A 26,363-nucleotide genomic window follows, 5' to 3' on the forward strand; every position below is an offset into this window, starting at 1 on the left:
AATATGTACAATTCTCAGTCAATTTAGTCAAATAAAAATAAACTAATTAATACATTTTTGTCAGAGTGAACTGCTGACGGAAATCCATGAACCCTAGTTTGTAATAGTTTCAGCTTGACATCGGCTAAGTAAATCAAGGCCTTTCCAAATTCCTTCAAATGCATTTCACAGCTCAAGACGGGATCCAATTTGAGGTAGGACGCTGTGCGCTCCTTGAGTTGGATGTTTTGTCAGGCGAATACATAAAACAATATGTACAGAGTTTGGGTTGTTTATACAGGTGAAGTGGAGCCCTAACAACGCTCTGGGATGAAGTTTCCCCTAGGTGCAGATCTAGGATCAGCTTCCCTTCCTCCAATCCTAATCTTAACCATTAGTTGGGAAAATGCAAAAAAATACCAAAGACCAGCATCTAGGGGCAAATTGACCCTACACTCCTAACAACTGCACCTGAACCAGTGTTGGATGACAAGGCAATATATGGCCCTTTTGCTTATAGAGTGGAGCCAATATAAGAAAAGTGGACCTACCCGAAGAGCCTCCAAGTCAGGGAACCCAGAGCCTTCCATGTCCACAAAGGTCTGAAACAAAGAAGGTGAAATAGCTCACAGACGTCATAGAAGTCATGTGCTCCACAACTACAGTAGCTCTCTTGGCCCCTTCTTCCCATCTGAAATAATTTAGCTAAAATATGATTTGTTGATCTCAACTGACCATTTTTGGTATCAACAACCCTGTTGTGTTGGTTTCAGTGTCCTTTGCTAGCTGCAAGTGGTTGTAGAAAATACATAACTAGAACAAATGACTGAGGTCAATGTGGACTCACCGGCCGGTCATGACTGGATGGCGCTGGGAGTCCTGGGGGTCCGGGAGGTCCACTGGGGCCCGGCTGGCCCTCACCACGGTCACCCTGTGGAGCAGACACACATGAACGATTGACTGCATTAGTAATTAGCTAGTAATTGCCCTAAGGGGACAAATAAACTTGTATTGAATAACCTAGCCATGGGCGGCGCACCGAATGGCAGCCTATTCCCTTCATAGTGCACTACTTTTGACTAGAGCCCAAGTAGCGTACTATAAAGGGAATAGGGTGCAATTTGGGACACAAACAAGGGGTACATCTCAATATGGTCATGTGTTTATTTACACAAGATCTGAAGCAGTGTTTGAAACATTTCAATCAATAATCAATTGGGAGGCAATCCAAGGATAACAGACTGCAACTGATGACTGCTGCATAATGCATAGCCTGGTCCCAGATCTGTTTGTGTTTTCTTGATAACTCCTATGTTCAGTGTCTTGCCAAACGACCATAAGAGTTGGTTATACAGCACAAAATTATCTGGGACCAGGTTACATTATGCCAGCTTCTTAAAACAACAATGTCATGCCATGACAGCATTTAGTACCTTCTCTCCTTTGAGCCCAGAGTCTCCTGGGGTTCCAGGGAAGCCTGGCGGTCCAACAAGGCCCTGGGTAAGAGACAGACCAGAGAGCTGACTAGTATCTTGAAAAATACAAGTACTGGCACTTAAAGATGCTAAACCTAAGCTGTGTTTGAATACCCATAATAACATACTGTATACTACATATTTAATGAGTATATACTACATAATATTAGCTAATTTTAGTATACTGTAAACGAGCGTTATCCCTTCAGTTGAGCGTACTAGCACTTGGACTGTCTACCGGAAGTTGATGCTGTTGCTATGCAACCTCTTGCTAGCTTGTTAGCATAACAAATAACTAGCTACACATCTTAGGATTTCGGGTGTGTTCCTAAATTCAAATCTGGAGTGCCAGAGTGCGCTCATAAATTCAGAGCATTGTCCGATTGTCAGCTCGTAAATTCAGAGCGTTTCGCTTTCGGAGCATTCAGAGCACACACTGGACGCTCTGGCCGAGGAGTAGGGTTGAACAGAGCGTTCTGACCTCATAACAGCAGTCAAGCACCCAAGCTAACTGGCTAACTTGCTAACTACTGTACTTCCAGATACAAATGAGAGAACACCTCTCTCTAACCATTTTACTCACCCTAGCAGAGCTGGTTAGGTTGTTTTCATGTCATCCAGAGCATTAGTGACTAACTGTGCTGCTGGCAAAAATGTAATTCCGCTTTTTTGCAACTTACTTGAGAACCATCTTCACCAGGATCACCCTGTGAAGAGGATGAAAATAAAACATAAATAAAAGTATGGTCTACGACACTGATCAAAAAGGAAATTATTTAAAACTTGAAGACACAACAGGTTAATTGCAACCACTGTTGACCACCATTTTATCTCCAGGTGTTAAACCATCAATACGCACTAAGATCACCCGCACAGGTTGTACAGGTTATATGAATGGAAAACTCATGGTAGTACACGCATTACTTTATATTTTCCAATTTATGCAATCCATTAATTACAACTTGTCTAATAAAGTATGGCTATTTATTATCAAGAAGAGAAAAAAATATATCCTGGTCTAAGATGTCACTAAATAATTAAGTTATACCTGTTAGTTGCACTTGGCCATAAACGCTAAGCACTATTCCAGGTAGAAGTTGTCCATAGGCACAGATATAGGATTACCCATAAGGCTTAAATCATCCTACTGTGGCCACGTTCAGATTCTCAATACTTCTCCCGAAGTGACCATGAGAGCTGTAACCTTCCGAAGCGTTCGAGGTTAGGTTGGACACAGTAGGATGTTTTCCCTCTAATGGATTTAATAATGGTTGAAACTCCATTGGGCCAATGTTTACCCCAATCCAATGCTTTTAAATCCATGACGGGGAGCGTGCAAGTGCAGTGGGATAAATATGGAGAATCACATCACGGCTGACTGAATAACTTTCTTATTGATTGCCCTCTGCTGGTATTGAGGTGGAAGGTCAGGGCAGGCAACTCACAGGCTCTCCGTCGGCTCCTGCGGGCCCCTCAGGGCCTGCAGGTCCCGGAGTTCCAGCTGGTCCTCTGGGACCCGCAACCGTCTGAATCACGGAGCTGTCGCCACGTGATACCACCTCAGCCGCGGGCCCCGGAGAGCCTGGTGGTCCGGGGGGACCAGCGGGGCCGGGGTCGCCCTTCGACCCAGGGTATCCGAAGCCTGCTTTTCCCTACAGAGACAATAGGACATTCAAAAAGTTATACATCTTTATTGTTTCCAAAGAATACCCTCTTGGTATGGAGACGGGAAAGCATTATGTTAGCTTCAGGAACAACCTTTAAAAATAAAACTGGTTGTGTTGTTCATAACAATATGGGTAGAGTAATTAGTACATCATGCTACACATACTAGATGTAAATGTGACTTTAAATAAAGATAATAAAGAAGATGATAATGGTGGGAGTTGTCATCATTTGTTGCAGTTCAGGAGGTGAACTAATTTCAACATTCAGTCACTACATCTTGATCAAAATGCATTGACTGATCATAATGAGATTATATCAAAAGTTATGGAGGAGACCGATAATAAAATACAAAAGACCCGCACATGAACACGACAATTGGAGTGCCATTCATTATTATGTGGTTATTTGGACAACAGGTTAAGAAGTAGTGTACACACACATCCAGTAACTTGCAGGTGCACGGTACAACAAGTAAAGTCAGAAATACTTTAATTTTATTTAACCTTTATTTAACTAGGCAAGTCAGTTAAGAACAAATTCTTATTTTCAATGACGGCCTACACCGGCCAAACCAATTGTGCACCGCCCCATGGTATCTCCCAATCACGGCCGGTTGTGATACAGCCTGGATTAGAACCAGGTAAAAAAAATCCCGACACCTGCTTTCTGTTGAATGCCCGTGCAGTTTTATTGTGCAACGTTTTGACATTAAGGTCTTCGACCAGACAATAAATAATAAACCTGAGGGAGCATTCAACTGTATTTGGGACCACAACAAGGTGATAATAATAGATAATTTGAACATACCTTCATTCCCTTTTCTCCAGGCACTCCCTGCAGGAAAAAACATAAAATAACATTTTAGTATCTACGTATGTATATGACCAAACAATTTTGGTGTGTTTGAGAGCAATAAGACGTATGGGTGCAGGCTTCACCTGGTCCCTATATGAGTTCTTTCAAAAAGCATCCTTCCACAACTAGCAAGTGTTGTGACATTGAGCATTGAGAATAAGTGGTTAAGAAATAACATATACACTGAATATAACAAACATTAGGAACACCATCCTAGTATTGTTTTCTTGCCCTTAGAAAAGCCTCAATTCATTGGGGAATGGACTCCACAAGGTGTCGAAAGTGTTCCACAAGAATGCTGTCCCATGTTGACTCCAATGCTTCCCACAGTTGTGTCAAGTTGGCTGGATGTCCATTGGGTGGTGAACCATTCTTGATACACATATGAAAAACCCAGGAGTGTTGCAGTTCTTGACACAAACCAGTGCGGTTGGCACCTACTACCATATCCCATTCAATGGCACTTAAACATTTTTTCTTGCCCACATGCACAAACAATGTCTCAATTGTCTCAAGGCTCAAAAATCCTTCATAATTAACCTCTACAGGTTCGGTGTCCTCCCCACGGTATAGTTGAGCTAACATAGGCTAATGTGATTAACATGAGTTTGTAAGTAACAAAACATTTTCCCAGGACATAAGCATATATGATATGGGCAGAAAGCTTAAATTCTTCTTAAACTAACTGCACTGTCCAATTTAAAGTAGCTATTACAGTGAAATAATACCATGCTATTGTTTGAGGAGAGTGCACAATTATGAACTTGAACAACATTTTGAACATATGCAATGGTTCATTGGATCAGTCTAAAACTTTTAACATACACTGCTTCCATCTATTGGGCAAAATCTACATTATGCCTGTGCTGGAATGATACATTATGGCCTTTCTCTTGCATTTCAAAGATGGTACAAATAAATAAAATAAAAAAAATGTCTTCTTTGAATGATCTTTTACCAGATCATATGTGTTATATTCTCCTACATTAATTCAACATTTCCAAAAACTTAAGGGTTTCTTTCAAATGGTATCAGTCATATGCATATCCTTGTTTCAGTTCCTGAGCTACAGGCAGTTAGATATGTCATTTTGGGTGATAATTGAAAAAAAGGATCAGATCCCTAACCTGTCTCCTCCTATTCCTCTACACTGATTGAAGTGGATTTAACAAGTGACATCAATAAGGGATCAGAGCTTTCACCTGGATTCACCTGGTCAGCCTATGTCATCAAAATATTTTTTGTTACACTCAGCGTTTATCCTGTATTCACTTCACAATATGAATATTGAACTCAGGTTCTAATGCACCTAGAGCATATGAAGCTTCTTGAGCTGCTTTGGTATATGAAAGGTGCTGTAAAAATAGACTTCAATAGAAAATAAATAGAAAATTAATAGACATTTTGGTCTGTCATCTTGAACACATCATAATGTTTTTTCATTGAAGTTTAAGACCAACAATGTTGTTTCGTGGAATTTTAATTAGTACACTGTATGAATGTGTCATCTATTTTGTTTGTTTAAAATGATTCAACAAGTCTGCACCTTCTCTCCACGTGCCCCTCCTCGTGTGCCCGACTCAGATCCAGAATCTCCCTTTGGACCGAAAGGACCCCTGTCTCCTTTCTCTCCTCTGTCACCCTTCTCTCCTCTAGATCCACCTGGGCCTTGAAAACAAAAGAAAGATAGAGAAAAAGAAAGGCAAAAGTTATTACCCCCTGAAAATAAATGTTTACAAAATGATGAACGGTTGCATCCTTATCCTAAACCAACATTTCCTTCCCCAGGTTACTGGCAGGAAATGGCTTTGTCGTTTGTTGGCCAGAGCATCCTTGTGTCCTTACTACCGACTGTAATTTATAGGTTGTTGAAAAGCCTTGGATATGGTCATAACCTTCTTGACAGAGTTAAGAGAGAGAGAGAGAGAGAGAGAGATAGAGAGAGAGAGAGAGAGAGAGAGAGAGAGACAGACACACACACACACACACACACACACACACACACACACACACACAATCCTGGCCCAATTTTTGGCGGGAAACGGGGGACCCCATTGAAGGGCGCTTAGCCTTTCTTTCAGTTTGAATGTTTCTTTCCTTCTCTTCTTTTTTTGGACAAAATTCCACAACTGCATGCACATCGTTTCCCATCATCTTTCCTGGTAAATCCATGTTTGGCCTAGTCCTCATCCCATCATTTTTTTTAACCTTTATTTAACTAGGCAAGTCAGTTAAGAACACATTCTTATTTTCAATGACGGCCTAGGAACAGTGGGTTAACTGCCTGTTCAGGGCCAGAACGACAGATTTGTACCTTGTCAGCTCGGGGGTTTGAACTTGCAACCTTCCAGTTACTAGTCCAACGCTCTAACCACTGATGTGGAGATAAAAACAAATTCCTGGTAAATGTTGTGTTCGAGACCACCTAAAGCAAGACTGATTCAAGACCAAGACCGGAGGAAATCGAGTCTGAGTCAAGACCAAGACCGGAGGGGTGACAAGGGGTCCGAGACCGAGTCAAGATCAAGACCGGGAGGGGGACAAGGGGTTTGAGACCAGAAAAATGCAAGTCCAATTCAAGACAATGATTGTAATTTTACCAAAATAACCACCATAATAAGAGATCAAAATGTCCAGTATTTCTGTATTCATATTTCAGAACAACATATGGATTCTTTAGACATTCAGATATAATCTAGCTAGCTGAGGCAGTCATTGGTTAGGCCATCAAAATCTAGATAAAGGTATCTGCCATTCAACAGTATTGGGGCAAAATTTAGTGGTGACATTGGAAATAACCAAACACATTTTGACATTAATGAGTGGGACCTTTTTTTACAAAAAATGGATGGAAACTTTCGCCTTGTTGAAGGCCAACAGGTCACTGTGCAATAGCGAGCAGTAGTTTTCCCACGGTCTAGCTAGATAGCTTTTCTTGTCAGTAGTTTGCAGCGGTTGCAGGGGCTGCAGCAACTGTTATCACAAAGTTCATTTCCAGAAATTCTGCACATTTTACCATGTGGCGTAGAGAAAACTTCACCGTTTTAAAGCAAATTTGCTGCAATTCTACACATTTTGCCATGGGGCGGAGGATTTTTTTAAATTAAAATTTTAGCAATCATTTCATGAAATTCTGATGTTATTTGTTAGCTTCTTTCTTTTCAAGAATAACCTAAGTTTCAAGTGATCATCATCTGGTGAGTGGAACTGTGTTTTTTATTGCAGCGTGCTTGTTGTTGTTAGCCATCTCTTTGAAAATAACTTACGTGTGAAACACTGTTGCATTTAAAGTGGAACTGACAGCATTTTAGCAACATGAACTTGTATTAAAATCTGTTCATATACACCCCTGGGAAGAATATGACACTTAAAAATAAAATCTGACAAGCTACCACTTGGGGATATGGTTGTTTTCATATATTCTTACAATTTTTGGGAATTACGTATACTAAGGCATTGTGAAAGCGGCAGTGTGTTTGGACAATTAATAGACACTGCAATAAATAAAACCAAATAAAAACATGCATCTTGTCCAGGACCAGAGTCAACACAGACTGGTGAGCTATAGCCAATCAGAGCTACAGAAGACCTTTATACAAACAAGCCATTTGCCACACGGCGCTGCCATCATTCACTTTGAACTGGACTGTGTGTTTACAGGCAGTTGCAACAGTGCGACTTTAGATCATTAATACGCATTCGCCAAAAGCTACAATCGATTTTTGCAAATATGTAAACACCACGGGAGTCCTCTTACATTTGAGAACTTTACAGTCATATTGATCAATAAACCATGAAAAGGTAGGCGCTCCCTCAGTTATACACATAAGCAACAACAAGATCAACAACGAATGCTAGCTAGAGCAAGATGAGATCAAATCTAGCTAAGAAACATACGATAAACACAAAACTTTTTCATCTAGTTGGCCGTCAAAATTGCACTGATAAACAATGGGGAATTGAAGCCTACTCATCCTTCTGCAGCTTGCCTGCCAACGCATGCTTATCCCAACCAAGCACTCAAGCTAACTGGCTAAAGTTGGCTAGCTAGCTACGTCCAGACACAAATGAGAGAACACCTCACTGTAAATCTATGGCAGAACCCAAGGGGCTTGATTTTTCAAGCTCTCCCTGTAGATTTTGCGGTGAAGTAGTGTTCCCCCCCCATTTTACTTGCCGCAGCAGAGCTGGTTAGACTATTTACATATTATCAAGAGAAGAGAGTGCTTGGAAATTGGAGTAGATAGCCAGAGTGAATTTGTGAATGCAAGAGATATGCTAAGTGTATAACATTCATTCAAGTTGTTGCTAGCAAACCAAATGCATCTCTAGCTGTCTATAGTCACTGAAAATCCATGAGGAAAAAAAGTCAGTCACTCACCCAATCACTTTTCCAATCACTCACCCAATCACTATTTCCTGTGGCGACCTGTAATTCCAGGCAAAAACCCACCTGCGTTGAGCCTTACCTGTTTAGTTAAAAAAATATATATATACAGTTGAAGTCGGACATTTTAATACACTTAGGTTGGAGTCATTAAAACTTGTTTTTCAACCACTCCAAAAATGTCTTTGTTTGCAAAAAGATTTCACTTATAATTCACTTCATCACAATTCCAGTGGGTCAGAAGTTTAAATACACTAAGTTGACTGTGCCTCTAAACAGCTTGGAAAAGTCCAGAAAATTATGTCATGGCTTTAGAAGCTTCTGATAGGCTAATTGACATCATTTGAGTCAATTGCAGGTGTACCTGTGGATGTATTTCAAGGCCCACCTTAAAACCCAGTGCCTTTTTTGCTTGATATCATGGGAAAATCAAAATAAATCAGTCAAGACCTCAGAAAAAAAATTGTAGACCTCCGCAAGCCTGGTTCATCCTTGGAAGCAATTTCCAAACACCTGAAGGTAACACGTTCATCTGTACAAACAATAGTATGTAAGTATAAACACCATGGGACCACGCAGCCGTCATAAAGCTCAGGAAGGAGACGCATTGTCTCCTAGAGATGAATGTACTTTGGTGTGAAAAGTGCAAATCAATCCCAGAACAACAGCAAAGGACCTTGTGAAGATGCTGGAGGAAACAGGTACAAAAGTGTCTAAATCCACAGTAAAACGAGTCCTATATCAACATAACCTGAAAGGCCGCTCAGCAAGGAAGAAGACACTGCTCCAAAACCGCTATAAAAAAGCCAGACTACGGTTCGCAACTGCACATGGGGACAAAGATCATACTTTTTGGAGAAATGTCCTCTGGTCTGATGAAACAAAATAGAACTGTTTGGCCATAATGACCATCGCTATGTTTGGAGGAAAAAGGGGGCGGCTTACAAGCCGAAGAACAACATCCCAACCGTGAAGCACAGGTAGGAAAATTGTGGATATTTTGAAGCAACATCTCAAGACATCAGTTGAAGCTTGGTCGCAAATGGGTCTTCCAAATGGACAATGACCTCAAGCATACTTCCAAAGTTGTGGCAAAATGACTCAAGAACAACAAAGTCAAGGAATTGGAGTGGCCATCACAAAGCCCTGACCTCAATCCTATAGAAAATTTGTGGGCAGAACTAAAAAGCGTGTGCAAGCAAGGAGGCTTACATACCTGACTCAGTTACACCAGCTCTGTCAGGAGAAATGGGCCAAAATTCACCCAACTTATTGTGGGAAGCTTGTGGAAGGCTACCCAAAACATTTGACCCAAGTTAAACATTTTAAAGGTAATGCTACCAAATACTAATTGAGTGTATGTAAACTTCTGACCCACTGGGAATGTGATGAAATAAATAACATCTGAAATAATTCATTCTCTCTACTATTATTCTGACATTTCACATTCTTAAAATAAAGTGGTGATCCTAACTGACCTAAGACATGGAATTTTTACTAGGATTAAATGTCAGGAATTGTGAAAAACTGAGTTTAAATGTATTTGGCTAAGGTGTACATTAACTTCCAACTTCAACTGTATACACACTACCGTTCAAAAGTTTGGGGTCCCTTAGATATTTCCTTGTTTTTGAAAGAAAATAAAAACATTTTGTCCATTAAAATAACATCAAATTGATCAGAGATACAGTGTAGACATTGTTAATTTTGTAAATGAAGTGAAGAGGCGACTCCGGGACGCTGGTCTTCTACGCAGACATCCTCTGTCCAGTGTCTGTTCTTTTACCCATCGTAATCTTTTATTTTTATTGGCCAGTCTGAGATATGTATTTTTCTTTGCAACTCCACCTAGAAGGACAGCATCCCGGAGTCGCCTCTTCACTGTTGACGTTGAGACTGGTGTTTTGCGGGTACTATTTAATGAAGCTGCCAGTTGAGGACTTGTGAGGCGTCTGTTTCTCAAACTAGACACTCTAATGTACTTGTCCTCTTGCTCAGTTATGCACCAGGGCCTCCCACTAATCTTTATATTCTGTTTAGAGCTAGTTTGTGCTGTTCTGTGAAGGGAGTAGTACATGGCATTGCTCGAGATCTTCAGTTTCTTGGCAATTTCTCGCATGGAATAGTCTTAATTTCTCCGAACAATAATAGACTGACGAGTTTCAGAAGAAAGTGCTTTGTTTCTGGCCATTTTGATCCTGTAAACGAACCCACAAATGCTGATGCTCCAGATACTCAACTAGTCTAAAGAAGGCCAGTTTTATTGCTTCTTTAACCATAACAACAGTTTTCAGCTGTGCAAACATAATTACAAAAGGGTTTTCTAACGATCAATTAGACTTTTAAAACTATAAACATGGATTAGCTAACACAACATGCCATTGGAACACAGGAGTGATGGTTGCTGATAATGGGCCTCTGTACGTCTATGTAGATATTCTATTAAAAAAAATCAGCCGTTTCCAGCTACAATAGTAATTTACAACATTAACAATGTTTACACTTAATTAACACTGTATTTCTGATCAATTAGATGTAAAAAAAAACTGTGCTTTTCTTTCAAAATCAAGGACATTTCTAAGTGACCCCAAACTTTTGAATTGTAGTGTCTATATATTTGCCTGTTTTGCATGTTATTTTGGCATTAATAAATCACATATCAGTTTGCAAAACAATATAAAAAAATGAATTGTGTTAATAAAGCCACATACAACATGCTCTCTTTTTTGCTTTCTTGAATAAAGCAGCACCAAACCGCAGGTGTTTCAGCTAGGGATGCATGATATATCGGTGAACATAACGGAATCGGACAATATTAGCTAAAAATGCCAACATCGGTATCGGCCTGATATCTAGTTTAACGCTGATGTCAAAGCTACCGTGCATACCTTTATAACGTGAACATGATGTAATGACGCCACATGAAATGTTGCACTACAGGTGCAACACAGCATTCCTAACATAGCCCACAAGATCTGCTGTGTGGATGGAGCAGTCAAGAAGTTGAGCCGTCATTTGAAAGAGTAAGAACATTTCAGCGAGACAACTCAAAGGTGAAATCCATTAAAGCCAAGATAATGGAACTCATTGCCCTTGACAGTCAACTGTTCTCTGTCGTGGGTGATGTTGGCTTTCGCCGACTGGTCGGGCACCTGTACACACTACCAAGTGGGCCATTTTCAGATGTTGCCCTACCGGAGTTACACAGTAATACCGTCACTGCTTTTAGCTTCATGACATTCATACACTTTCAAATGCCATTTGGGTCGTTACAGTAGCACTGTCAAAGCTGTACAAAAAAAAGAAAACAAGCAAACACAGTTCACGAAAGATGTGTTTACAATACCGCGTTGGTAATAAAGCATCATTTGTTTGACCGCAACTTCTGGGGTAGCTAGTTTTGGCTTGGAACCTAGCTAGCACCAATACAACCAGCATGAAAACAATGACCAGTAGAAACTGCAGTCATTTTCAGTATTCTTAGCAATGACATAGGAATCCTTGTGAGTAAGTATTAGCTAGGTTGCCACTTGTTGTTCGCCTATTGAAATTGAACTTCAGTTCATAAAAATAATAAATAACGAATAGTTAGCCAGCTACTTAACCCCGTTGGCCAAACCTAAGGTTATAGGCAGCCAGTTAGCTTCAACTGGCTAGTGAGGCTCGACTGGACCGGGTTATGTATTGTGAAGCTAGCCACAATAAGGATAAGGCACAATAGTGGAATTTGCAGTTTGCCTTCAAAATAACCGACCACCCTCAGTTCATCTTTCAATCACCCATATGGGTATAACCAATGAGGAGATGGCATGTGGGTGTCTGCTTCTATAAACCAATGAGGAGATGGGAGAGGCAGGACTTGCACCGCGTTCAGCCTCACAAATAGAACTGACTTCTATTTTAGCGCTTGGCAACACAGACGCTCGCGCGAGCAGTGTGGGTGCAATGATTGAATAACACGTATGTGTACATTTATTTTGGTGTGGTCAGCATGTTGTGTAGTAAGCTTTTAGTAGCCCATGTGCCTCACCCTAATAATTTGGTCCCTTTCCCCCTCATAACATAGCCTGCTGTTCTGACTTGGTGGTGCACAGCCTATAGCCTGTTTCAGACAAATGTCATCATCGAATATTCATTGTCTGCTTATATGCCTCTTTTATTTATCCTACGGTTCTGACTTGGTGTAAAGGGAGATTACTGTAAGAACAGCCCATATTCTGAATTCTGTCGCTGTACATTTCAAAAGTGCTGAACAAATAATTATATTGACTATGTCCGTATTAGCTCGCTCATTAATGTCTTCATCGAAATTACGGAGTGCCTTTTATCCACTCATCGTTCCCTTATGCCATAGTTCGTACATCTTAATTTTCAGTAGAAATCACATTTGTTTAAGCAAGTCAGCCATATCAGCTACGTTTTTTAAAAGGCAGCAAATGAGACTAAATTAACTGTTTCGCTGCCAGACAAGGCCCCGCTAATAGCCAGGTGTAGCTGTGGTAAGCATTCACTCCATTGTGCTGAAAAAAAGCTCTGTGGTTGGGATGGCTTTATGTAGACCCTAACAGATTGTGGGCACCATTTGACACCGTTATAGTGGAATGAATGTATTGTTTAATGTTGTGTTGGGTGGTGTAGTGGATTTTCTGGCATGCATCTAAAAACATTTTGGGGAGTTAGCCCCACCAAGATTTACATGCTACACTGTCCATTTCAGACTATTGAGATGACACCCCAGCTGTTCTGTTGCCCTCAGTAACCCACCTTGCGGTCCTGGATTACCAGGATTGGACTCCACAGTAAACCGGCCAGTGTCATCAACATTGACTGAAAAGAACGCAAGAACAAGTAAGACACATTTTTTTTACACTATTTCTTGGTACACGGGTCAATGTGCATTGTTGTGGCATGAATGAATTAATAAGTCAATAAGTATTCAACCCCTTTCTTATGGCAAACCTAAATAAGTTCAGGAGTAAATACTTGCCATAATAAGCTTGGTCTCACTGTGTGCAATAATTGTGTTTAACATGGTTTTTGAATGACCACTTCTTCTCTGGACCCCACACATACACTATATAAACAGAAGTATGTGGACCCCCTTTAATTTTGTTACGGCTCTCGTTGGTGGCAGGAAGAGTGGACCAAAGCGCAGCGTGGAAAGTGTTTATGATTCTTTTATTTCAACAAACACAAAATAACAAATGTGAAAACTAAAGCGCACAGTTCTGTCAGGCAGAAACACTAAACAGAAAACAAGATCCCACAAAACCCAAAAGGAAAATTACAACTTATATGTGATCCCCAATCAGAGACAACGATAGACAGCTGCCTCTGATTGGGAAACACACACGGCCAAAAACAAAGAAATAGAAAACATTTTACGTGCGTAAAATCAGGCAAACCTCCATGCAATCTCAATAGACAAACATTAGCAGTAGAAAGGTCTTGCTGAAGAGCTCAGTGACTTTCAACATGGCACCGTCATAGGATGCTATCTTTCCAACAAGTCAGTTGTTAAAATTTCTGTCCTGCACTGTAAGTGTTGTTATTGTGAAGTGGAAACTTTTAGGAGCAACAACGGCTCAGCCACGAAGTGGTAGGCCACACAAGTTCACAGAAAAGGGACCGCTTAGTGTGAAGTGCGTAGAATATAAAAATTGTCTGTCCTCGGTTGAAACACTCCCTACTGAGTTCCAAACTGTCTCTGGAAGCAACGTCAGCACAATAACTGTTCTTCGGGAGCTTAAAGAAATGGGTTTCCATGACCGAGCAGCCACACACAAGCCTAAGACCACAATGTGAATGCCAAGCATTGGCTGGAGTGGTGTAATGCTCCCCACCATTGGACTCTGGAGCAGTGGAAACGTGTTCTCTGGAGTGATGAATCACGCTTCACCATGTGGCAGTCCGACGGACAAATCTGGGTTTGACGGATGAGAGGAGAACGCTAACTGGCCCAATGCATAGTGCCAACTGTAAAGTTTGGTGGAGGAGTAATAATGGTCTGGGGCTGTTTTTCATGGTTTCGGGCGAGGCCCCTTAGTTCCAGTGAAGGGGAATCTTAACGCTGCAGCATACAATGCCGTTCTAGACGATTCTGTGCTTCCTTTGTGGAACTGTTTGGGGAAGGCCCTTTGCTTTTTCAGCAAGACAATGCCAACCTGCACAAAAGTGAGGTCCATACAGAAATGGTTTGTCAAGATTGGTGTGGAAGAACTTGACTGGTCTACACAGAGCCTTGACCTCAACCCCATCGAAAACCTTTGAATTGGAACGCCGACTGCGATCCAGGCCTAATCGCCCAACATCAGTGCCTGACTTCACTAATGCTCTTGTGGCTGAATGGAAGCAAGTCCTCGCAGCAATGTTCCAACATCTAGTGGACAGCCTTCCCAGAAGAGTGGCGGCTGTTATGGCAGCAAAACTCCATATTAATACCCATGATTTTGGAAAGAGATGTTGGACGAGCAGGTGTCCACATAATTGTACACTACATGACCAAAAGTATGTAAGGTCCCTCAGTCAAGCAGTGCATTTCAAACACAGATTCAACCACAAAGACCAGGGAGGTTTTCCAATGTCTCACAAAGAAGGGCACCTATTGGTAGATGGGTAAATAAAAGTACACATTGAATATCTCTTTGAGCATGGTGAAGCTATTAATTACACTTTGGAGGGTGTATCAATACACCTAGTCAATACAAAGGTATAGGTGTCCTTAACTCAGTTGCCGAAGAGGAAGGAAACCGCTATGGATTTCCCCATGAGGCCAATAGTGAATTTAAAAAAAATGTATTTATTTTATTTTACCTTTATTTAACTAGGCAAGTCAGTTAAGAACAAATTCTTATTTTCAATAACGGCCTAGGAACAGTGGGTTAACTGCCTGTTCAGGGGCAGAACCTTGCACCTTGTCAGCTCAGGGATTTGAACATAGGCATCATTTACATATGAAGCATATGTGTTTAGTGAGTCCACCAGATCAGAGGTAGTAAGGATGACCAGGGTTGTTCTCTTGATACATGTGTGAATTGGACCATTGTCTGTCCTGCTAAGCATTCAAAATGTACTTTTGGTGTCAGGTAAAATGTATGGAGTAAAAAGTACATTATTTTCTTTGGGAATGTAGCGATGTGTCACACCCTGATCTGTTTCACCTGTCCTTATGATTATCTCCACCCCCTCCAGGTGTCGCTTATTTTCCCCAGTGTATTTATCCCAGTTTCGTGTCTCTCTGTGCCAGTTCGTCTTGTATGTTTGTCAACTCAAATCAGTTGTTTTTTTCGTGTACTCCTTTTTCTCTACTCTTCACTAGTCCTCCAGGTTTTGACCCTTGCCTGTTTTCTGGACTCCATTCCCACCTGCCTGACCATTCTGACTGCCCTGACCTCGAGCCTGCCTGCCCTTCGGTACCTACTGTACTCTGAACTGTTTTTGACCTTTTGCCTGTACACGATCATTCTCTTGCCTACCCCTTTTTGGAATAATAAACGTCTAAGACTCCAACCATCTGCCTCCTGTGTATCGCCGTGTGCCCTTATAGTGAAGTAAAAGTTGTCAAAAATTGAAATTACAAGGTAAAGTACAGATACCACAAAAAAATACTTAAGTAGTAGTTTAAAGTATTTTTTACGTAATTACTTTTCACAACTGAAAATAACTAGTAGTCTACCTAAATCATGAAAATGAAGTGTCATCACACATAGCATGAATATGGTATGGTAACCATGAACTTTTCTCATAATATCATAACCATCATGTCAAATTTGGTCATGTCAATATTGATCAATTGTCCACTGTTACTACATAAAAATATAATACAGATGCATGTAACACATTGCTAACACTTTATAATAACTTTTATAAGGCATGTGTTAATGACTTACACATGTTACACAAATCACACGTCTTATAAATGATGCTCGGGGGGTTGGATTGTGTATAAAGACACATTTCTGTTTTATAAGTTAATGGATAATAAAGTACATCTTATCTTATATTACTATAAAGTGCTACAAACACATCTACAATAGTCAACCAATGTGACTAGTGGTCTTGCAAACCCATACAACATGCTGTCTTGTCTAGACCAGGACTCTCCAACTCTGTTCCTGGAAAGCTACCGTCCTGTAGGTTTTCGCTCCAACCCTAAGCTAGTGCAGCTGATTCCAATAATAAGCTTGTTGATAAGCTGAATCAAGTTATTTACAACTGGGTTTAAAACCTAAAGTAGGGTAGCTTTCCAGACACAGGGCTGGGGAGTCCTGATCTAGACTATGACCTTATTGAACTCACCAGTCTCTTTCTTGGGAGACACCTCTGGTTGTTGCCGGGTCACTGGGGGCTGCTGAATCGGGCGTGACGACGGAGGGGTAGTCTGGAGAAAGACGTTAAAACCGCATTGACATGAACATTTAAACATAAAAATATATCCAGCTGAGCTCCAAAGGTAAATAAATGTGCATATTGATCCCACATGAGTATTTGTAGATCTTAAACAAAGAAAACCATGTTCATGTTTTTGTTGTTGTGGGGTAATAATATGACCTAATATGACCATAAAAATACATCCAGCTCCAAGGACAACTCTAAGTTGGCTTCCCAACTGGGTCAGGGTCAAAGACCATTACACCAAGACATGCTAACCTCTCACCATTACCAATAACAGGGGAGATTAGCCTTGGGGGTATGATGTCAATAATTTCAGACTCCACTGTATGTACTATATGTTTTGTGTTTTATTTTTGTTATTGCGTAATCATACGTGCTAATGGTTGGCAGACTAGCACAGACTAGACGGTGTCCATTATGTAATTTCCTCTCGGGCTAGCTTACCCTAAACAAATTGATACAGATTACCAAGCAAACACACTCTCTCTTCCCCTCTGTGAGGTAGTCTCTACAGTGGTGTTGCAAAGAGCTGTGATGGTGGCGCCAAGTTTATGTGCACCCATTATGAATATACAACAGTGAGTTGGCAGATGGTGGGTGTACTTTCTCCCACTGGGAGCGGATGGGATGGCGCCAAGCAGCAGGTATTTTGGTTGGGAGGAACATGTCTGGCAACAGGAATGTGGCCCGTTTTGGGCTCCAGCTCTTAAGATAGTGGTCAGAGTGGAGGAGATGGTGTGTGTGTGCACATGTTTCAGTGTGTGTGTCTGGGTGTAAGTGTCAGGGTGTGTGTGTCAGGGTGTGTGTGTGTGTGTGTGTGTGTGTGTGTGCACATGTTTCAGTGTGTGTGTCTGGGTGTAAGTGTCAGGGTGTGTGTGTGTGTGTGTGTGTGTGTGTGTGTGTGTGTGTACATGTTTCAGTGTGTGTGTCTGGGTGTAAGTGTCAGGGTGTGTGTGTGTGTGTACATGTTTCAGTGTGTGTGTCTGAGTGTAAGTGTCAGGTTGTGTGTGTTGGGGAGTAGAGACAAGGAAGGACTGCCAAAGATCTGTCATCACTGCTAGCGCTCTACAGATGGGACAATCAGCAGAGGGCAAGAGGGGAGGCCATATCCAGACTCACCCCCCTCAGTGAGAGGAAGATAACACCTAACACCCCCGTTTTCTAAACTCATTCTTCACCAGGTGACACGCCTCACATTGTCACCTGTGGAATCTGAGAGGGGAGTACTGGGTGGGACAGATGAATGGATAGATGGATGGACGGGTGCAATTTGAAATAAAAAGTATGTAATTCTTCACAAAATTAAGCAGTTTCCTCTGTGGGCAAACATTCTTCCTTTTGTAGGGCCTGAAGTTGACTGTGTGAAGAATTTGACTCGTGACTGTTATATGACAGATCCAAGGGGATATAAACTGTATAATAAAACAGACCTGCATGTATACTCCCATGCATTCATTGTTTCTGAGAGGTGGGAGTGAAGAGGGTGGGGACAGACGAGGCACTTGGTGGTGATGGATTTGAAAAACACAACTTAATTTAACCATAGAAGGCACAAGCCCAATTTTGCCCGATGCAGATTTAAACTTGTCTGCTATATGTTCTCTGAACAAAACTATTTAGGCCACAAAGCTGATGCAACAAGGTAAAGTTGGCACAAGGACCAGATTCACACACCGAAAACACACACGCCTAATCCCGGACTCCACATGAGATTCGAGACACAATTGTGTGAGAAATGTAATGAAATAAGAAGTCTGTTTACTTCACTGTCACAGGGCTGAGTCTTAAAAGAAAACAAATCTCACACAATATTAAATTATACGCACTTTCACCCAGACAATTGCGTAATGGGAGTTTCCAAGTTTTCTTAAGCTTGACGGTAGGTAACTCATTCTACCAAAAGCTGTTTAATGGAGCAGAAACGATGTTGTCGCTTTTTTCTGCAGTGCGGATTTGAGTGAAATCCTGCCCTTAGTGCACTGTGTAAAGTCCTTCAATCACACACAAATCCACCGTCAGTCGCACAACAGAAAGTTTCCTCAGATAACTCTGCGTTTCCATCTTTGCTTTCCCAAGCTTGAGCGGGAGTCAGACAGGCTAAAACTCAGACAATCTGGTCAGACAGGCATTATATGTTGCAATGAAACAACTTGATGGAAAGTCAAAGTCAACAGTATGTTGGGTAACAGCTGTTCCATACGATGCTAATAAACACGTCGGGAGGATGGAAAGCCCATGTGAAGTGGCACAAGGCTTCAAAGTTGGCCTGTGCACCTGGAGCCCTGTGGAACCTACAAGGTCTGGCAGGCCAAAGACAGGCCAACTTCCCCCGTCATCTCTTTCCGTTACCTCCCTATTCCTGTTCTCTCAACTTTTAAGTCTGATTGAGAAACCAGTCAAAATAACAAAACAGGAACTTTGGCGATATCATCGCCGTGAGCTGGATCAGACACATCTGGCTGTCTACCTAGTCTTCCACTGTAATTGGACCGGCGTGCCCCGACAGTGCCGTTGTATGGAGGCTCGAGGTTGTGCTGCAACATTTGCTTATTGTAGAGGGTATTGTAATATCATAAAATGCATGGTCCACGTCTGTGTGTTTGTGTGGGGGAGATGATGCTCGTGTTAGTTTAGGACATTGTCCAGGTGATGACCCACAGCCAAACCGGCCATATACATTCCCCACTACCCACCCCTTCCCCATACAGCTCCCTACAGTTTGAAATAGCCAGATAACTCGGTTTCAATGTTGACCATATGTTAAAAGTACACCACTGTGGATGGTTACATCTCAAATTGCACCCTATTCCCAACATACACTATAGTTCCCTACATCCCTACTAAATAATGCATAGTCACTTTAATAAGTCTACCTACATGTACATATTACCTCAATTACCTCGACTAACCAGTGCCCCCGCAATTGTTATTTTACTGCTGCTCATTAATTATTTGGTACTTTTATTTCTTACTCTTTTTTAGGTATTTTCTTAAAACTGTATTATTGGTTAAGGGCTTGTAAGTAAGCATTTCACTGTAAGGTCTACCTACACCTGTTGTTTTCGGTGCATGTGACAAATACAATTTGATTTGATTTGTGTCCGCCGCTCACGAGAAGGGAGTGAAGTCCTGACACATCAAAAGGTGAAAAATTCACATGCTTGTGAGTGAACAGAAACATTTACAGATAAAATGGATTTCAGGGCACATACCGTAACTGTCGGTCTGTCGTCCTCAACCCACACATATTTTTGTACCTCCGCGTCCCATTTGAAAGTACCCTATGGGGAGAGTAAGACAAAGGAGGCTCTACAACAACTGCGCAAAAAATATAAACACAACAAAAAACAATTCCTAAGATTTTACAGCGTTATAAGGAAATCAGTCAATTGTAATTAATTAGGCCGCAATGTATGGATGACTGGGAATACAGTACTTATAAAAGGTAGGGACATGGATCAGAAAACCAGTCAGTATCTGGTGATATCACCATTTGCCTCATGCAGCAGGACACATCTCCTTCGCATAGAGTTGATCAGGCTGTTGATTGTGGCCTGTGGAATGTTTTCCCACTCCTCTTCAATGGCTGTGCGACATTGCTGGATATTGACGGGAACTGGAGCATCCGAAACATGCTCAGTGGGTGACATGTCTGGTGAGTATGCAGGCCATGGCAGAACTGGGCCATTTTCAGCTTGCAGGAATTGTGTACAGATCCTTGAGGAATGTTGCCGGGCATTATCTTTCTGAAACATTAGGTGATGGCAGCGGATCATTTTATTTATTTTATTTCACCTTTATTTAACCAGGTAGGCTAGTTGAGAACACCTTTATTTAACCAGGTAGGCTAGTTGAGAACACCTTTATTTAACCAGGTAGGCCAGTTGAGAACACCTTTATTTAACCAGGTGGGCCAGTTGAGAACAAGTTCTCATTTACAACTGCGACCTGGCCAAGATAAAGCAAAGCAGTGCGACAAAAACAACAACACAGAGTTACACATAAGCAAACGTACAGTCAATAACACAAAAAATATATATAAATGATGAATGGCACGATGAATGGATGAATGGCACGACAATGGGCCTCAGGATCTGGTCACGGTATCTCTGTACATTCAAATTGCCATCGATAAAATGCAATTGTGTTTGTTGTCCCTTGCAAATGCCTGCCCTACCATGAACCCACCGCCACCATGGGGCACTCTGTTTACAACGTTGACATCAGCAAACCGCTTGCCCACATGACGCCATACACGTGGTCTGCGGTTGTGAGGCCGGTTGAATGTGCTTACGGTAGAGAAATTAACGTTACATTTTCTGGCAGCATCACTGGTGGACATTCCTGCAGTCAGCATGCCAATTGCACGCTCCCTCAAAACTTGAAACATCTGTGGCAGTGTGTTGTGTGACAAAACTGCACATTTTAGAGTGGCATTTTATTGTCCCCAGCACAAGGTGCACCTGTGTAATGATCATGCTGTTTAATCAGAGTCTTGATATACCACACCATTCAGGTGGATGGATTACATAGGAAAAGGAGAAATGCTCACTAACAGGGATGTAAACAAATTCGTGCACAAAATTTGAGAGAATTATGCTTTTTGGGCGTGTGGAAAATTTCTGGGATCTTTTATTTCAGCTCATGAAACCTACACTATACATGTTGCATTTATATTTTTGTTCAGTGTTGTAAAAACCCATCATGTGGTGACATTACCAAACCTACAACCAGTACATAGCCAAGCCTTGCTGCTCACACTCTCTGACCTTTGAAACGTCACGGATAACCTGGTTTTAACCTTCAATTGAACATAAAAATGTCAAACGATCATACCGAGCCTTTCTTCTTCCCGTCCAGTTTCCCTTCCACATCTCCGCTTCCGCCATCTCCTGAAGCCTGGGCGGGGAGAGACCAGGGGTGTATTCATTAGTGCAAACCCGTAGCAAAACGTTTTGCAATGAAAAACAAATGTTTCTTCAGGGACGTCGTCCCTTCCGATTTCAGCCCCTTTGCTTCTGTTTGGTTGCTATTGTTCCCTCTAATTTCCCAAGTTCCCTCTAAGTTTAAGCCACCCCATATCCTGCTAAGGCAACAACTGTATAAGCGCTACGCTGCCCCACCTATGTTAATGTATGGGTGGCGGGTCAAGGGTCACTTACCACATCCGAGTCGTCCCCTTCCTCCTCACACTGTCTTTCAGCAGCCCGTGGGTTTCCAACAACCCTCAGCTCCCCAATCACCCCCTATGAAGGAAAACACACACAGGCAAGCGCATATACGCAGGCGACAGTTGTCAATACATGGCCTTTGATGTCTGGTGTCTGTATGTGTGGGGTGATGTAAAACAAGGCATGTTGCGGTGCTGCTGCACAGCTGGTCCTCTGCCTGTACACGTCTGCATTCTTCTCCCAGCATTAAGCCCACAAGCCATGGCCCTGCTCTAAACATAAATCTTCCCTCTGAAGTCCTGTGTCTTCAAACATGTGTACCTGATCTGTGCGGTGGATTTGTTGTGGAATTCCCCCCTTGTTGAAGAAGCTGAGGAGTTTATTACAGTTGTCCCCGTGTTGAGCAATGAAATGGACGCATGTGATATGACACTCTCCTCTTCCACGGTCCCAGTCCATCAAACTCTCCACCACAGGAGCTTCTTTCCATGTATCGCATTAATAGCATCTTATCAAGTCAATCAAAAAGCCAATCATGTGATTGAGGGGAATTTGCTTTTAACATGTTTTAAACAGATAAAAGCTCTAGTTATGAAGACCTTCTCTTTCGATGAATGTCCACAAATGTGTTCACAAGCCTTCAATGTCCCTAAATAGCTATCAAATATATTTATTTTGTTGATTTTATGAGGACTTTTTTTCAGTAAGCTGTAGGCACCCTATGTGCCTTTTCGTTTTCCACTGTTACTTCCAGGCCTGGGAGCAGGTGCTATCTTACCCTATCATAACCCAAAATAACAGGTTATATTACTCTGTTATTTATGTTTCTGTTGTCATTTGAGTATGCGTAAATGAACAATGTATAGCTTTATTTTTATTTTAAATATGTTAAAACTATCATGTCAATCTCATGGACTATCTATACATTTGACTTGAGTGGTTACATGTCTCTGGCTTATACCTCCTCAGTGCAGGCATAAGGGTTCAACACCCTGCGTTGAGTCAACAGATAATGCAATGATAAGTGTCTGAACTTGGGCAATGCCTGGGGTCTATGTAAACAACCATTGTTTGCCTCAGCTGTCTCTAAGAACTGTCTTTAAAAAGATGAAAACCTCCCTTCCACACGGCTTGGAGAACAAAAGAGACAATGCCCTGACATTTGGCCAAACCCTTTTGTCTAAATCCCCTCATTTGGTCTTGTCAAGATAGGACAGACCGACTGAGCTGTCTTGAACCCAAATGAGAGCTATTTGGGATTCTGCTCTGAGCATTCCGAGGCCCTGAGGTGTACTTTGCTTGAAGACATGCCCAGGAAATGCCCAGCAAAATCAGCCAACAGTGGGTAGAACTACACACATTCACATATTTTAAAGGATATGCCATGGACATAAAACGAACCCACGTCCGTCAATCTTTTTCTGTGTCTACCTCAGGGTTAATACGCACAAAAAGACTCCCTCGAGTTGCCCGTTAATGCTTTATTGGAATAAAGATATCATTGCTTCCTCTGACCATGTTTTAAATCATCCAATTATCTTGGTTTAGTCAGACAGGGTTTACCATCTGTAAATGTATAGACAGAAAGTAAAACAATAATTACAACGCTGTCTGGCAACTAATGAATCATTGCAGAAATATGTAAGTTAGTCAAGCAATAAAAAAGATTCAATGTTGCCTTATTTGTCAAAACGCAGGTCAAATGTCTTTCTCTTTCAGTATGTCTTCATTCCTGTTCTCATTCTGACATCATATGATTGCATGGCTTACCATGTTGAGTACTCCCAACAGCACATATTTTTGTGAATAAGGTGTGCTTGTCCAGGGCTACAATAAACATTTGTAATGTAGGGGGTACTCAGGGACTGGAGTTGGGAAACACTGGCTTATGATACTGACTTGAATCTTTTTATTGGAGCGGGATCAATTTAAGTTCAATCTCAACTTTTGCTTTATCCTAGCAACATTGTCCCAGCGCAAGCCAAATATTCTGAAATAAAATGTACTCAATTTCATTAATTAATTTCAAACAGGGTTCATTCTCAGAATGTTAGGTCTTAGTCTTTACAGATTTGAATGTACAACTGGTAACACTTCAGTATAGGAATGACATTAAGCCACTGATTTGCAATATAAGTAGCATATTCATGGTTTCCTTATTCACACAAGTAGAAAATAAAACAGTGAATAAAGGCTTGATGAATAGCTTATAGCACACAAAGACCTAACTAGCTACTTATTTATACACTTTTAAACGGCATATTAGTGACCACTATGTGATTCATATGCTTAAATATGACCCTACAATCTACTGAATGAGGAGATACAACAAATTCAGATGATGTCAGTAAAAACTAAACAAAGGGTACCATCTATTGATTGTCCTGGTCACAGAAGCACCTGTCTGCTTGTACCCTCTGCTTACAGGGAGACCTGTATTTGTGTGCTGGGTGCTGCAGAGCGACAGTAGGGTCAGCTGCAGCACTTACACAGGGGGATGAAGGGGAGGGCCAACTGGAGCTAATTGATCCCCCACCATGAAGTCCACCAATTATACTTCTGTGTTTCCCCGGAGGAGACAGGGGATGGTCGGGGTCAGACCACTTTTATGTTTTGATTTAAAGCAGGCCAATTAAAGGCAATCAAATCATAAAGGGGTTGCCAAACACGACGGTTTCGGTTTCACGTGTCTGAATCAGCCTGACTAGGAGGGCAACACTGACTGGCCTGATTTCCGATTCCACTTGCCCCTGACACCGATCTATTTCTCAAGTAGGAAATGTTATAAGGATAGTAGGGCTTGAGATAAGTGCACATAAGTCAAAACTATGAATTAATAGGACGTTTTGATTTCTGCTCAAGTTTGAGCCAGAATTGCGGACTACAGATCCTACTCTTATGCTATTATTATGCCATAGGTTATTCAGGATAGGGCCCTGAGTAAAATATAAGAGAGTTTGGGGTAGAATTGCCTTTCAAGTCCTTCAATCCAGGAAATTACAAATGACACATTTTCGCATTGACCAAGTTGAAACACAACAGACCCCAACTCTGATATTAAAAAGTCCAGTCATAGCATGATACATACCAGGAACTTATCGGGATCGGCCCCTCCGGCTTGGCCCACGAACACCCCGGCTCCGGCCTCCAGCGCCATCTCATCCGGGGACCTCTCGAAGCGTACCACCTGGGGTTGGTCGTCGCAGTTGATGTAGAAGGTGACCTTGTCGTCCAGCACGGAGATGGAGAAGCGGTTCCACTGGTCGGCCAGGTTGTGCACGGGGAAGGTGGCCGCCACGTACGACACCTGCGAGTCGGGCTCCGTGTAGTAGAAGATGACATTCTGCTTGTTCGCTTTGACCGGCGACAGCTTGACGCCCACATACATGATCTTCTGCGAGGCGTCTGTGACCGAAAAGATGACTCCACCCTTGGTGGACTGGGGCTTCAGGTTGAAGAGGAGGGAGAAGTCCCGGTAGAAGGGGCTGGGAAGATGGGCAAGTGCCAACTGGCCCGTGTTGGCGTCGGGACCGAAGATGTAGCCGGGGCTGTTGTCGGGACCATAGATCTTGGTGATCTCGTCTGGGGGAGGGTCCCCGATCAGTTGCAGGAGGGAGACACCGATCTCATCTACGGTAGAGAAACAGGAAGTTAGTACACAGCACACAGGAAACGGCGATGACGGGGTGGGCTGCATGGCGAGATTGGGTTAGCGTGCTCTATTAGTGTGTTGGGGTTTGACACAGTGGGTTTTGGCCTGCGAGGTAAAAGCAGACCGCCAACACTTTCTTTGTAGTGTTTCGTGAGGTTTTTTGGGAGGGAAGGGGGCAGCAATGTTAATGAACCCAGTGTCCAGAGTCACTTGAAGATCTGCATTAATGTAATGATATTTCAATGATTCCTGGTCTAATATTTAAGAGAAATATGACCTGACATGGGAAACTTCCTTGGACTTGTAAAACATCTATCACAACTTCAAGATAAATTGTGCATTGCATATCAACTTGTCAATCAACTTAGATATCAGGGAAACATTACAAACAAATACATTATATGGCTGAAGTTAATTGCAACTGACACACAGCCAAACAAACCACTGTGCTAATATACTTTGCAAAGCTACAGTAAACAATGACCTTTTGCTCTTAACTTTTGAAAGCCAACCCTATATGTGAGCATTTATCAAAGGACCCAATTCAAACAAGCCAACTCCTATTGCCTGCCTTCAAATAATGGAGTGGGTTATAAAAACTGATAGCAACTATGACATCCCCCAAAAGCATCCCCCCAAAAGCACTTCTCCTGGGACCTACAAGAATCTAGATCCCTTCAACAGATGGAGTTATTTTAGCCCAAAGCCCCTTGTGAATGCATGCCGACATGACATTCTTCCCTCACTGACATTGGATAAGGGGAACTCCATGCTAACCAGTC

The 26,363-nt window shown here is 41.9% G+C and overlaps 1 protein-coding gene across 4 annotated transcripts in view; it reads right to left on the minus strand.

The window, feature by feature from the left end:
* Positions 1–26,363, minus strand: part of LOC110501280 (collagen alpha-1(XVIII) chain) — a 175,247-nt gene that overhangs the window by 44,839 nt on the left and 104,045 nt on the right. For 3 of the 4 annotated variants that reach the window (XM_021578712.2, XM_021578715.2, XM_021578714.2), the window contains 13 exons: positions 25,018–25,559; positions 21,921–22,004; positions 21,595–21,657; positions 19,971–20,039; positions 16,663–16,744; positions 13,129–13,191; positions 5,524–5,645; positions 3,930–3,956; positions 2,900–3,106; positions 2,135–2,161; positions 1,413–1,475; positions 827–910; positions 531–581 (listed from right to left, as the gene is read on the minus strand). In XM_021578712.2, the coding sequence (XP_021434387.2) occupies positions 531–581; positions 827–910; positions 1,413–1,475; positions 2,135–2,161; positions 2,900–3,106; positions 3,930–3,956; positions 5,524–5,645; positions 13,129–13,191; positions 16,663–16,744; positions 19,971–20,039; positions 21,595–21,657; positions 21,921–22,004; positions 25,018–25,559 (1,484 nt within the window). The remainder of the gene's footprint in view (positions 1–530; positions 582–826; positions 911–1,412; positions 1,476–2,134; positions 2,162–2,899; positions 3,107–3,929; positions 3,957–5,523; positions 5,646–13,128; positions 13,192–16,662; positions 16,745–19,970; positions 20,040–21,594; positions 21,658–21,920; positions 22,005–25,017; positions 25,560–26,363) is intronic. The other variant, XM_021578713.2, reaches the window with a different exon arrangement.

The sequence above is a fragment of the Oncorhynchus mykiss genome, chromosome 22 (genome assembly GCF_013265735.2).
Source record: "Oncorhynchus mykiss isolate Arlee chromosome 22, USDA_OmykA_1.1, whole genome shotgun sequence".
Taxonomy (NCBI): domain Eukaryota; kingdom Metazoa; phylum Chordata; class Actinopteri; order Salmoniformes; family Salmonidae; genus Oncorhynchus; species Oncorhynchus mykiss.